The sequence below is a fragment of the Populus nigra genome, chromosome 1 (assembly GCF_951802175.1).
Source record: "Populus nigra chromosome 1, ddPopNigr1.1, whole genome shotgun sequence".
Lineage (NCBI taxonomy): Eukaryota > Viridiplantae > Streptophyta > Magnoliopsida > Malpighiales > Salicaceae > Populus > Populus nigra.
In genome coordinates this window covers 20848182-20862137 of record NC_084852.1, presented here as the reverse complement: position 1 = coordinate 20862137, position 13956 = coordinate 20848182, and the positions used below count along the sequence as shown (strand labels likewise).

The 13956-nt window shown below is 35.9% G+C and overlaps 1 protein-coding gene across 1 annotated transcript; it reads right to left on the bottom strand.

Annotated features, from left to right (window-relative positions):
- Window positions 1–5986: 5986 nt before the first annotated feature.
- Window positions 5987–13746, bottom strand: LOC133675290 (uncharacterized). Its single transcript, XM_062096664.1, has 3 exons — window positions 12888–13746; window positions 8282–9000; window positions 5987–7433 (listed from the first exon to the last, which is right to left on the bottom strand). The coding sequence occupies exons 1-3, from the start codon at window positions 13709–13711 to the stop codon at window positions 6100–6102; spliced, it is 2877 nt and encodes a 958-aa protein (XP_061952648.1). The 5' UTR covers window positions 13712–13746; the 3' UTR covers window positions 5987–6099.
- Between the last annotated feature and the right edge of the window lie 210 nt (window positions 13747–13956).

The following is a 13956-nucleotide window of genomic DNA, read 5'->3' as shown; positions in this document are numbered from 1 at the left end:
ATAGAATTATAATTAATCAAGAATTATTTTGTTAATGCTATTGGCTTTTGCTTAGCTATAGTATCTGCTTTTGCTGTAATTGTGAAGGTAATTATTGCTTTTGACATCTGTTTAATAAAAAAATTATGGTAAAAAATGCTGTACATTAATTGTAACCGTTGACTACAAGCACAAAATTCATAGAATATGCTAACGACGAAGAAACCTTGCTCGTGCACTTAGCCATCCCTACCAGAATCCACGAAAAAATCTACAAGGAGAGGTCGAAGCAAGCCAGGATGCATGAATTTACTTCTCAAAACTTCACCGTTTTAGAAGGCCGCATGAACAAATCACTGCAAAATGAGGAAGAATAATGGCTATGACTTTAATTTCAGTTGCCAATTGCAAGTCTAATGTGGCTATGACTCTTAGCACGCAGACACAGGGAAAGCAGCTTCGAGCTGCTTTCAACGGCATGTAAACGTGTTCGTAAATTTTAGTAAGTTCCATTAACAATAAACAATGATTTATTATTTACCAAACAACTGATACTTGTGATGGTATCTAAACGTGGAAGCTATCACGCAGCCAAACGCTTGCTTGATGAAAGTATTTAGTTGAAAATTACCTTATCGTCTGGATAACGTTTTACTCAAAAACAAAATACTACTTGACACCTAAATGATTTGTTTTTAGTATAGTGTATAAGATAAGTTCTTATTTTTATTTGGTATTAGAATAAAATATGAAAATTATTTGATTTATTCTTGTATATATTTTCTATTTGTCTTTTACATTCTTTGTTTTACAATGCAGTTTTTATACACACACGAATTTCACTACATTATACATATTTTATATTCTTTTACTCACCCTAATGCTTTTTCATTAACATAAATTATCAAAAAAAATATTTTATTTAATCATCTAATTTTCGTCAACAATGATTTAATAATATGATAGAATATAAATACAATACGAAGAGTTGCATAAAAAAAATCTCATGTATTAGTTCTTAGTAAAGATAAAATGTTAAAAGTTCACAAAAATTTATAGTATGTTTTATTATATAAATAAAAAACAAGAATTAAATAAAGCAAATTATCAAAATAATAGCATAAAAAGGGAATATGGGCCTAAAATTGAGCCCATACAGAATTCAGCTTTATTCAATTTGACATGGGTTAAGGTCCAAGGCTACTCGGCTTAAATCCTATTACATGAATCATGCCTCAAAATCCCTGCAATTATGTTCGGGTTTCGACACGTAGCCGGCATCAAGCTTCAGAATCTTCTTTCTTCTTTCTTTTTCTACCAAAAAATAGAATTTATAATTTATAATTCTTAAAATTCAAATAAGCTTATCTCCATATTCCAGAGATAAAATGGTTGAACTTTGATGTCGATTAAGAGCCTTACGTTTTAAAACCAATGTTAATACAAGATTTCGTTCCTATCCCTTGTGTCCAGGTCATGCCCGCGAGCATTGACTTTTTTTTTCATTTTTTTTTCAATTACATATTTTATTTGCTTTTTTTTTATTATCTCAACAAATTTTTATTTTGTTTCTTTAATATTTCATTTTTAAAATATTTTTTTATGCATAAATAATTTTTAATTTATTTAATTAAATATATATGTAAAATATTTAAAAACCAAATACTATATACACACACTAAAAAAATCCGACCCACCGTGAGTCATATAGTAAGTTTTTGCAGTTATGTGTTGGTAAATCTTTTTTCTAATCCGCGAGTTTAAAAAATATTGTATTTTGATTATATATGTATGAGATAAATAAACATTTTAAAAACATTTTTTTTCACATCTCGAAACCAGCTCTATATTTGTTTTCATACTCATACAGTTTACTAACATTAACAAAAATAAAATAAAAAACTAAAGGAGGAGGAGTTCTTACTTTACCTCTCTTCACATTACTCTATTTATCACAATAATATTTTTTTTTCCTTTCTAATTTGTGTTTTTCTTTTCAATTTAAATTTTATTCTTCAACATTATATTTTATTGAAGATTATGCTTCATAATTTTTTTCAATTCACTTTTTATAAGGTTATCCCAAATTTATGATCCGAATCATAAGTTTGACGGGTTAACTTTATTGATTTGATTTTTTTTTCTTTTTTAATTAATTTTTTTTTAATTTCATCATTTAATATTATATTTAATGAAAATTAAATTTTATAATTAATTTTGTTCTGTTTTCAATGAGGTTATTTGTATTTTATAACTTGAATTATGAATTTATCTACTTAATTCTTGTTTGTTCAATTTTACCTCGATGAAGGTTCAGGGCTGCTTGACTTAAAGCTGATTACATGAATGTAGCCTGCACCAAGCTTCAAAATCTTGTTTCTTCTTTCTTTTTCCACCAAAAAATAGAATTTAAAATTTATAATTCTTAAAATTGAAATAAGTTTATCTCCATATTCTATGGTTGAACTTTGATGTCGATTAAGAGCCTTACGTTTAAAAACCAATGTTAAGACAAGATTTTGTTCCTATCCCTTGTGTCCAGGTCAAGGCCGCGTGCATTGACTTTTTTTTAATTTTTTTTTTCAATTACATTTTTTATTTACTTTTTTTAAAATTATCTCAACAAATTTTTATTTTGTTTCTTTAATATTTCATTTTTTAAAATATTTTTTTATGCATAAATAATTTCTAATTTATTTAATTAAATATACATGTAAAAAAATTAATTTAAAAAAATACTGAAAAAGCTTATATATTTTTTTTATTTTTTTTTTTTAAAAAATTTAATTTTATAAATTATTTCAAATAAAATAAATAGTAATAAAAAAAACAACGACCAAATGTGAAGAAAAAATAAATTAAATGGCTGCTCTAGAAATTTGGAAGGTTAGGCATAAAATCGAGGAGGAGAGAGAAAAAAAAGGAAAAAAAAGGTCATTGGCACCAAACCGGAGGTCAGTAACCCACATGCGTTGCCTAGGGATGGAGAGGTCACTAAGATGATTAGACATCATCTTAGAAGCCATCGTTTGGTCATTGAACACCTCCTCACGCACCACCAGAATGGCATAGCCATAACTCACGCGCTCATGCATGCAATGCACGTGTCAGTTATTTTTTAAAATAATATTTAATTTTTTTTAAATATCAAATTGTTATTAGTCTACTTGATTATAAACAAAAAAACTAAAATAAAAATACAAAAAAACCCTTGGACGTGAGTTAAAGAAAATTTGACTTTTAAGGTAATTTAGTCAATTGACTATGTTTTAAAAATTAAAAATACAAAAAGCCCCTGGATGATAATTTATTTTTTATTTTATTTTTTCTTTTAAAGATAATGTAATTATTTAACTATGCTTTAAAATGATTAAAATATCAATTTGTTCCCTATTAATATAATAATAACTAATGAATTCTTATGAAAAGATCTTATTATTTCAAATAGGTAGTTCCCTATTAATATAATAATAACTAAGCCCACTTGTTATCCTGCGAGAGTGATTACTCTAATTTAACCATAAATGCTTTATGCCATGCTCTTTGATGTTTTAAGTTTGTAATTTTTTTTGCTATCTATTAGCTTATGTGATGAGTATATTGCAAAAATATACTCATCACATGGCTCGTGCACTTAGCCATCCCTACCAGAATCCATGAAAAAACCTACAAGGTTTAATTAAATATATATATTTATTTAATTAAATATATATGTAAAAATTTTAATTTATAATTGAAAATATTTAAAAACCAAATACTACACACACACACACTAAAAAAACCCAACCCACCGCGAGTCATATAGCAAGTTTTTGCAGCTATGTGTCGGTAAATCTCTTTTCTAACTCACGGGTTTAAAAGGTTTTGTTGTATCTTAAAAGTGTTGTATATGTGTGAGATAAATAAACACTTTAAAAATAGTTTTTTTCACTCCTCCAAACCAGCTCTATGTTTGTTTTCATACCCATTCAGTTTACTAACATTAACAAAAAAAAAAAAAAAACTAAAGGAGGAGGAGGTCTTACTTTACCTCTCTTCACATTACTCTATTCATCACAATAATTTTTTTTCCTCTCTAATTTGTGTTTTTCTTTTCAATTTAAAATTTATTTTTTAACATTATATTTATCGGATATTGTGCTTCATAATTTTTTTCAATTCACTTTTTATAAGGTTATCCCAGATCTATGATCCGAACCGCAAGTTTGATGAGTTAACTTTATTGACTTGACTTGACTTTTTTTCTTCCTTTTCTAATTAATTTTTTTTTCAATTTCGTCATTTAACATTATGTTTATTGAGAATTAAATTTTGTAATTTGTTTTGATCTGCTTTCGATGAGATTATCTCTATTTTATTACTCGAGTCATGAATTTATCAAGTTAATTCTTGTTTTTTCAATTTGACCTCGACCAAGGTTCAGGGCTGCTTGACTTAAAGCTGATTACATGAATGTAGTTGGCACCAAGCTTCAAAATCTTCTTTCTTCTTTCTTTTTCCACCAAAAAATAGAATTTAAAATTTATACTTCTTAAAATTCAAATAAGCTTATCTCCATATTCTAGAGATAAAATGGTAGAACTTTGATGTTGACTAAGAGTGTTTGTTTATGTGGTTGTATCTACTTTTGAAGCAAACCACAGAAACATAACATTTGGTAAAATATAAAACGTTAATTATTGTCCGTGGGATCCATTGTCATTTATGTTGCGACCACAGGTTACCCGAAAGCAGATGCAATCTGCTTCTCTCTGTGTCGCGTCTGTATAGAGTGAATTAATTCACTCTGCAAATCAGTGGAGAACGTCTCCACTGTTCATGACTGGATCAGGTCTGGCCCAAACTTAAATTCATTGGACCGCGTCCGACCCAGTAAAAAAAATATAATTTTTTTAATTGTGTTTTACTTGAAAAATAATGTTTAATAATATTCAATGACATTACATAAATTAGAAGGAGATTGTAATTGTTTCTGATGATATTTTTCCTGATTTTATTGCACGCTAAAAAAAACCATGGAAATTGTAGTCCTTATAGGATAAATTTCGTACATGATAGAATTGTAGATAAGTTAATGGAACAATAAAAAATATTTGATATAAAGTACTATTTATTTAATGATGTAATAGTAGTAGTTAAATCTAAAATATTTAAATTAAAAACATCAATATTAATATATATCTTTTTTAGTTATTTTATAACCTCAATTTGAAAAGCATTTTTTACCGAACATATTAAACTACTTTCTGTTCAACCTTAATTTCAATTATAGTTTTAACCAAACATATATAAATACCAAATCAACCTCAACCAAAAATACTTTTTATAAAATAATTTTTTTCAAACCAAAATCACAATAATTACCACAATACCAAACACTTACATTTAAAAACCAATGTTAAGACAAGATTTTGTTCCTATCCCTTGTGTCCAGGTCATGCTCGCATTGACTTTTTTTTTTAATTATATTTTTTATTTACTTTTTTTTAATTATCTCAAAAAAAATTTATTTTGTTTCTTTAATATTTTATTTTTAAAAATATTTTTTTATGCATAAATAATTTTTAATTTATTTAATTAAATATACATGTAAAAAATTTAATTTAAAAAAATACTGAAAAAGCTTGTATATATATATTTTTTTAAAATCCAACCCACCGCGGGTCATATAGCAAGTTTTTGCTGTTACGTGTCGGTAAATCCCGTTTCTAACCCGTCAAATGTGTTACTGCACAAATATGTGATGGTCAAACGGGGGTGCACGTGGATAACAAGCAAGGAAACAAAGAGTATGGGACCGCTCTGTGTCAGGACTCGAAGACGAGATTGATTATAAACGAAAGGAACAAATTCATGACAATGTGGTGGACATGATAATGAGAACTGTACAATATATTTTAATAAGTAGAAGGGCTAAGATTTAGCAATTGAGCGGGGTGGCTAATTTATAAATCTTTAAACAGAGTGAACTTAAACTGTTCAACTGGACATGAATTTGTACTCAGTTTCAAAGAAAATCTAGTTCAGAAAAGACGTAAAAATTGATCAGTACAATAAAAGGGGCAAACTTAAATGTTTTAACTGGATAAGAATCTCAAATTAATTACACTGATCATCAATTTAGCCTTCGTGTAGAAGCATGGCAGATGCAGAAGAAGCTGAAGAAGATGCAGTGAACTGGGAAGAATTAGTGTTGTAACTATAACTTGAAGATTTGTTCATCCCTCCTTCAGAATCTGTAAGGCCATAGGACATTATTGAAAGTGAAGATGCAGATATTGGCGGGGCGAAATATGATGGCACGGGCATCTTTGATGGGAGAATAGGCAATGGAGCATCAAAATTAAGTACGTGAAGTGCTTGCCGAATTGAGGGTCTAAGATGTTCATCCGGATGAGCACACGAAAGGCCGACAATCATCAAGCGTTCCATCTGCGTCTTGTTAAAATCTCCGCATAGTCTTGGGTCAACTGCTTCAAGTAGCTTTCCTTCACCATAGAGCTCCCAAACCCACTGCACCATGGACACTTGATCTTCATTACTGGCCTTTGGGTTGATAGGTTTTCTTCCACAAGCTATCTCCAATGCAACAATCCCAAAACTGTAAACATCTGACTCTCTGCTAGCCTTGCCTGTCATTGTACACTCTGGAGCCATGTAGCCCATAGTCCCTGCCAAAACTGTTGTTTGAGAACCTTTTCCATGGTCCACAAGCCTAGCCAAACCAAAATCCCCAAGCTTAGCATTGAATTCTGAGTCCAACATAATGTTGCTAGACTTTATATCTCTATGCACCACACATTGTTCCCATTCTTCATGCAAGTACAACAGCCCCGATGCTAAGCCTTGCACGATTTTGTACCTCACCTCCCATGTCAACAAACTATTTTCTTTGAAAAGATGGGAGTCTAAGCTGCCATGAGGCATGAATTCGTAAACAAGTAAAAGCTCCCTTCTTTCATGACACCAACCAATGAGTTGGACTACGTTTCTGTGCCTCAATCGGCTAATGATATTTACCTCTGCTGCATATTCTTTAATCCCTTGTTTAGAACCTCCTGATACTCTCTTCACCGCAATGAATAAATCAATCTCCGTCAAAAAACCTTTATAGACACCACCAAACCCACCCTCACCTAGCTTCTCTTCATCCTTGAAGTTACTTGTAGCTCGAGCCAATTCTTGGTAAGAGAACTTCTTTGGTCCTGTTCCCCTTTCAAATTCATCATCCATGTACTCTTCAAGGACATGACCACCTTCTTCATCTTCTTTGTGCCCACACATAAACTTAATAACAAACCCAACCAAAGCGGCCCCAACAACTATAGCACCACCCCCAACACCCAATCCAACTGCCAGTCCTGTCCTGTTCCTTTTCCGATTCCTAAGAGAACCACCATTTGGCGGAGAAGCTGCAGCTGGATCTTGTTGGTGGGAGTAACCACTGGTGGTGGCTTTGAAACACTCAGAGGGGATAAAACACAAAGTTTTATTTCAAGAACACAAGCTTACAAACACAAAATAAACTTACAACAAGCTTACCAATACACACCCTCTCTTTCTCTCTAGTGTTTCTCTCTATTCTCTCTACTCTCCCACACCTAATAGCATAAGCTCAGCTTGCTATTTATACACGAATTCAAAACAAGATAATTCAACCTTCAAGTGTGAAGGCGGCTGTGGACGGTGGTGTGAAGGCGGTTGCGGCTGGTGGCTGGCGGCTGGTCAGTGGCAGCTGGTGGTTGCCTTCCTTGACCATCTAGATTGAGTTTAATATTCAACAAATCTCCCCTTTAAACTCAATCGAGAGATATCATGCCAAGCATGAACTTTAATCGGATAAATACTTCTCTCTTCAAAGGCTTTGTGAAGATGTCTGCAACTTGCTCATTTGTGTTGCAAGATATCAGTTGGACTTCTTCATTCTTCACATGTTCCCGAATAAAGTGATGACGTGTATCAATGTGTTTGCTCCTCTCATGATACACTAGGTTCTTTGCCAATGCGATTGCTGATCGATTGTCTATATAAATCTCCGTAGGATTTTCTTGAGGAAATCCCAAAAACTTCAGCATATTCCTTAACCATATTGAATGGCATACGGCTGAGTTAGCAGCAACATACTCAGCTTCACAGCTTGATAATGTGACAATCGATTGCTTCTTGGATGACCATGTGAAAGATGTGTCTCCCATGAAAAAGACAAACCCTGTTGTGCTTTTCCTTTCATCCAGATCTCTACCCCAATCACTATCCGAGTAGCCTACAAGATTAAAGTCTTTACTTGAGGTATAAAACATACCTTCATTCATTGTGCCTTTGATGTAGCGAAGAATTCTCTTGGCTGCATTCAAATGAGACTGGTCTGGTGTCTCCATGTATCTGCTGACGAGTCCGACCCCGTAGAGTATATCCGGTCTGGTACATGTCAAGTACCTTAAGCTTCCTACTAAGCTTTTGAAGTAAGTTGGATCGACATTTCCAACCTTACTCTTCCTCAATTCCACTCCATTCTCAACTGGAGTTGATACCGGATTGCAGCTTTCCATCTTGAACCTTTCAAGAATATCTTTGGCGTAACCGCTTTGGGATACAAAAATCCCTTCTTCTTTCTGCGTTACTTCCAAGCCAAGAAAATGTGACATTAAACCAATGTCAGTCATCTCAAACTCCTGTACCATGCTTCGTTTGAAGTCTTCAAACATGGTAGGGTTGTTGCCGGTGAATATCAAATCATCAACATACAGGCACGCAAATAAGATGCTGCCATCTGCTCCTTTCTTCACATATATGGCGTGTTCATATGGACATTTCTCAAATCCATTATCTTGAAAATACCTGTCAATTCTGGTATTCCAAGCACGCGGAGCTTGCTTCAAACCATAGAGAGCCTTCTTCAACTTGTATACTTTGCCTTCATTTTCAGCATCAATGTATCCAAGTGGTTGTTCAACATAGATCTCTTCTTCTAGGAAGCCATTCAGAAATGCTGACTTCACATCGAGTTGATAGATCTTCCATCTATGTTGTGCAGCTAGTGAGATCATCAGTCTGATTGTCTCTAGCCGGGCTACTGGAGCAAATACTTCTCCATAGTCAATGCCTTCTCTCTGTTTGTAGCCTTTAGCTACTAATCTTGCTTTGTATCTTTGCACTTCTCCTTTTGCATTTTTCTTTGTCTTGTAGACCCATTTGACACCTATTGCTTTTTTGTTTTCTGGTAGATAAGTCAGCTTCCAGGTATCATTCTTCTCAATGGCATGTATTTCTTCATCCATTGCTTTAATCCATTTCTCTTCTGCGACAGCTTCATTGAAGCTTAATGGGTCACTATCTGCAAAGAAACAAAACAAATTTGTATCTTCCATTACATGAGTGGCATCGTACAACTCTTCAAGATTTCTCATCCTTCTTGGTTCTTCTGATGAGGATGTTGATGGTGGTGTTGATGATGATGCTCCTGGTGTGTTCCTCCTGTTGAATACAGGGAATCTGTGTACCGGACTTTGTGGTTCAGCTGCTGGCACAATCGGTTGACTTTGTGGTTCAGCTGCTGGCACAATCGGTTCTTCGACAAGTACTGTTGGTACTTCTTCACCTTCAAGGATCAAATCAATGTTGATCCATTTGACTGCTTCTTTATCATCATTCCATTCCCAAGATTTATCTTCTTCAAAGATAACATCTCTACTCATAATCACCTTCTTCGTGATGGGATTATACAGCTTGTATCCCATCCTTCTTTCACCATATCCGACAAAGATGCATTTCTCGCTTTTATCATCAAGCTTTCTCCTTCTTGCATCTGGGATCTTTGCATATGCCACACAACCAAAGACTCGTAGATGAGTAACACTTGGTTTGTGACCACTCCATGCTTCTTCTGGAATGACTCCTTGCAAACTTCTGGTTGGGCAGCGATTCAGTAGATACACTGCACATGATACAGCTTCAGCCCAGTATTGCTTGGGCAACTTCTTTGCTTTGAGCAGACTTCTTGCCATGTCAAGAATCGTGCGATTCTTCCTTTCAGCTACACCATTCAGCTGTGGTGTATAAGCTGGTGTTGTCTGATGTCTGATGCCTTGTTGTGTACAAAAGGCTTCAAAGTCATTTGCTGTATATTCTCCACCTTGATCAGATCTCACTGTTCTGATCACGTAGCCACTTTGCTTCTCCACAATTGCTTTAAAATCTTTAAAACAATTGAATACTTCTGACTTCCTCTTCAAAAAGTATATCCACGTCTTTCTGCTAAAATCATCAATAAAAGTGAGGAAGTACCTATTTTGTCCAGTCGACATAGGTGTTATTGGGCCACACACATCTGTGTGCACTAACTCCAGTGGCCTCTTTGCTCTCCAGTTGACTTCTTTGGCAAAACTGGATCTGTGATGTTTGCTGAGGACACAACTCTCACAGACTTCATCTGGATGATCAATGTGGGGCAAACCTTTGACCATCTTCTTGCTTGCTAGCATCTTCAGACTTGTGAAATTCAGATGTCCAAGCCTCAGGTGCCAGAGCCATTCTTCACTGTTGGTGATGGCACTCAAACACTTTGCTGCATCATACTGGATGTTCAAAGGAAACATCCTATTCTTGGACATTTTCACATAGGCCATTAATCTCCCATTGTTGTCTCTAATTGTCAGATGACAATTCTTCGAGTAAAAAGTATAACCTCTCTCCATAAGTTGACCTAAGCTGATCAGGTTCTGCTTTATGGCTGGGACATAATAGACATTGGCGATGTAGCTGGAATCGCCGTTCTTCAACTTGATTGGGATGCTGCCTTTACCTTTGAATGGAACCTTTGAGGTATCTCCAAAAGTAACTAGACCTTGCTTGGTCTCATCTAGATCACCAAATAACTCTCGGTAGCCACACATGTGATTGCTGGCTCCAGTATCTAGATACCATATATTCTCCTGTTTCTCGCTAAGTTCTTGTTGGACAAGAAATGCAGCTTCTTCTCTGTCATCCTTCTCTGCATAGTTGGCTTGCTCACGTATCTCCAACGGAGCTTTCCTTTGACATTCAGTGCTATAGTGCCCAAATTGATTGCACCTATAACACTGGATATTTCTCTTATCACGGTTATTGTAACCGCCTCCTCTTCCTCTAGGAGTGAATGCTTGTTGTCTTTGGCCTCCTCTGGTGGTATTTCTGCCACCTCTTCCTCTGAAGCTTGTATTCCAAGAACCTCTTCCTTGGAATCTCTGGAATCCTCCTCTGGATTGTTGACTTCCTGCTTGAGTGGTATATCCACTTGTTGAAGTCTCCCCTTGCTCATATCTGTCCTTGAGAGACAGCTTTGCTTGTAAGGCATGCTCGATGGCCTTATCTCCATTTCGCTTTACAATCTTCTGCTCATGAGCTTGCAAAGAACTCATAAGTTCATCCACTGTCAACTTGTCCACTTCCTTGGACTCTTCAATAGCGACAACAACAAAATCAAATTTTGGATCTAGGGATCTCAAAATTTTCTCAGTAATTCGAGAATCAACGATGGCTTCTCCATTTCTCCTCATCTGATTGACTATCACCATAATTCTTGTGTGATAATCAGAAATAGACTCCGAGGACTTCATCTGCAATAATTCAAATTCACCTCGCAAAGATTGAAGACGAATCTTTTTGATTCTGTCAGCACCTTTGTACTTTTGTTGGAGAGCCTCCCATATGTCATGTGATGTTTCAGCGGAAGCTATGATCTCGAATGTATCTTCATTAAGACCTTGGTAGATGATGGTCTTTGCTTTGTTGTCCTTCTTTCTGTTGACTTTCAGGGCTTGCTTCTGTGCCTCTTGTAAAGCATCTTCTTCTTCTTTGGACTCTGGTTCATCATAACCATAGTGTACAATCTCCAAACACTCTTGTGAACCAAGGAATGCCTTTAATCTGATGCACCAACTATCATAGTTGTCTTTGGTCAGCTTCGGGATGAGTGTTTGTGTACTTTCTGTAGTCATTTTGCTCTTTTAATGACTATATCTCCTTCTGGGAGTTGAATTTGGCAAAACAGACACTGTAGATCGATCCGGAATGGTCGAAATAGTCGGGAACCGGTCTGACTTTGTAGAAATCGGGTCCGAAAATGGGTGAACCGGTCCAAAAACCAATTATGTACGGCGGGCGGTTCGCTGGGTTGAACCGGGAATATTCTGTGGAATATTCTATCGGCTCGGTGCGGCTTGGATGCGGCGCGGAGAACGGCTCGGCTCCACAGGGGAATATTCTTCGGCTCGGCTGGAGGCTTGGCTTGAGTCTCGGCTCGGCGCGGCTTAAACGGCTCAAATATGGCGCACGTGTGGCTCAGTCGTCGTCTACCTCGGGGCGCGTGGGATGCGCGTGGGCAAACAGTGCCGAATATTCAGGTGGCGCGTGTGGCTCACCCCGGTGTCCGATTGAGCTGATTTTTGCGGCAGTGAGTTCGTATGGATGAGCTCTACACAGTGGAATGATCAAAACTTGTTTTTGACAACTTTGAAAATTCGGCTATCCCAGAAAATACTTCTGTTTTCTAACGAACGGGGCTCTGATACCAATTGTTGGTGGGAGTAACCACTGGTGGTGGCTTTGAAACACTCAGAGGGGATAAAACACAAAGTTTTATTTCAAGAACACAAGCTTACAAACACAAAATAAACTTACAACAAGCTTACCAATACACACCCTCTCTTTCTCTCTAGTGTTTCTCTCTATTCTCTCTACTCTCCCACACCTAATAGCATAAGCTCAGCTTGCTATTTATACACGAATTCAAAACAAGATAATTCAACCTTCAAGTGTGAAGGCGGCTGTGGACGGTGGTGTGAAGGCGGTTGTGGCTGGTGGCTGGCGGCTGGTCAGTGGCAGCTGGTGGTTGCCTTTCTTGACCATCTAGATTGAGTTTAATATTCAACAGATCTATTGGACTGGGAACATTATCATCAATTTCTAAGCTTGAACTAAAATCCCACGAGTAAAGGGTATGTATGGCAAATAAATCTCCTGTTGAAGCCGAAAAGCCAAAACTAACTCTTTCTGGTAGGTAATCCCTCAAACTAACTATTTGACTAAGGAATTGCATTTCTACAGTGTTATTTCTATAACCAGTGAAGGCGACACTCAGATTATGTGTACTTGAATTATAACTAATCCAAGCTTCAGTTTTTCTCCCTTCTCTAATATCACACAGCCAAGTAATAGTATTTACAGATTGCATAGAGTTGATGTCAATACCTACATGCTCGCCTGGTGGATCAAAATCATTTTTGAAGATATCAAACTCCACTGCAACAAATTGATTAGCCGTTGTGTTTAGTGGCTGATCACTCCTTGCAAGACCTAGACCTGCACCCTGAGAGAGATTAGGCCGAAGCATTGATCCTTCTGGCGCAAGAAAGAAAGCCAATCCATCTCCGTATTGAGCTTTAGTTTGCGAATTGATGGAAAAAGAGAAATGGGTAGTGAAGTCTGTAAGATTCCCCGAGGCCTTGTCCCAAAGCTGCATCGATTTGTAATACGTGGCTCGACCGGAACTTAAAGCCATATTAGTATCTATTAGACTTTTGGTGAGCCGAACAGCTCCATCTGGAGCAGGAGATGCATCCTGCTCGTATGAAATGTTTCGATCGCCAACAACGAAGCTGGTGAAGTTGAAAGATAATCCACTCGCAGAAGGGATTATTAGTGTGAAGAGAGTTGAGAAAACAAAAGGAAGAAATGGAACAGGAAGCTTTCCCATGAGGGAAGTTGAAATTGTAGTGCTGCAATGCTTGGGGATTAGGAAAATTGCAGAATTTCTTATGTTAATAAGGGCATTTATAAGCGTGTCTGTGACGTTAATTTGTATGGCAATGAAATGTTTATTTCCAACCACTGCATGTACCTAAAGACTTGTTCTTTCCGTGGCCTCAGGTGGAAGTCTTTGTTCATTAGCATTAGTTAAGAGTTGTAGGCTTTCAGGGTAGGCTGCCGTCCGAACAAATC

What these genes read in the sequence shown, in the direction of transcription:
- LOC133675290 (XM_062096664.1), bottom strand. Translation starts at nt 13,711, where the DNA reads ATGGGAAAGCTTCCTGTTCCATTTCTTCCTTTTGTTTTCTCAACTCTC. An exon ending in GTTCCCAGTCCAATAGATCT is followed by an intron (nt 9,001 to 12,887) that starts GTTGAATATTAA and finishes TGCACAACATAG; the next exon opens with ATGGAAGATCTATCAACTCG. An exon ending in CAAAGGCACAATGAATGAAG is followed by an intron (nt 7,434 to 8,281) that starts GTATGTTTTATA and finishes AGTGTTTCAAAG; the next exon opens with CCACCACCAGTGGTTACTCC.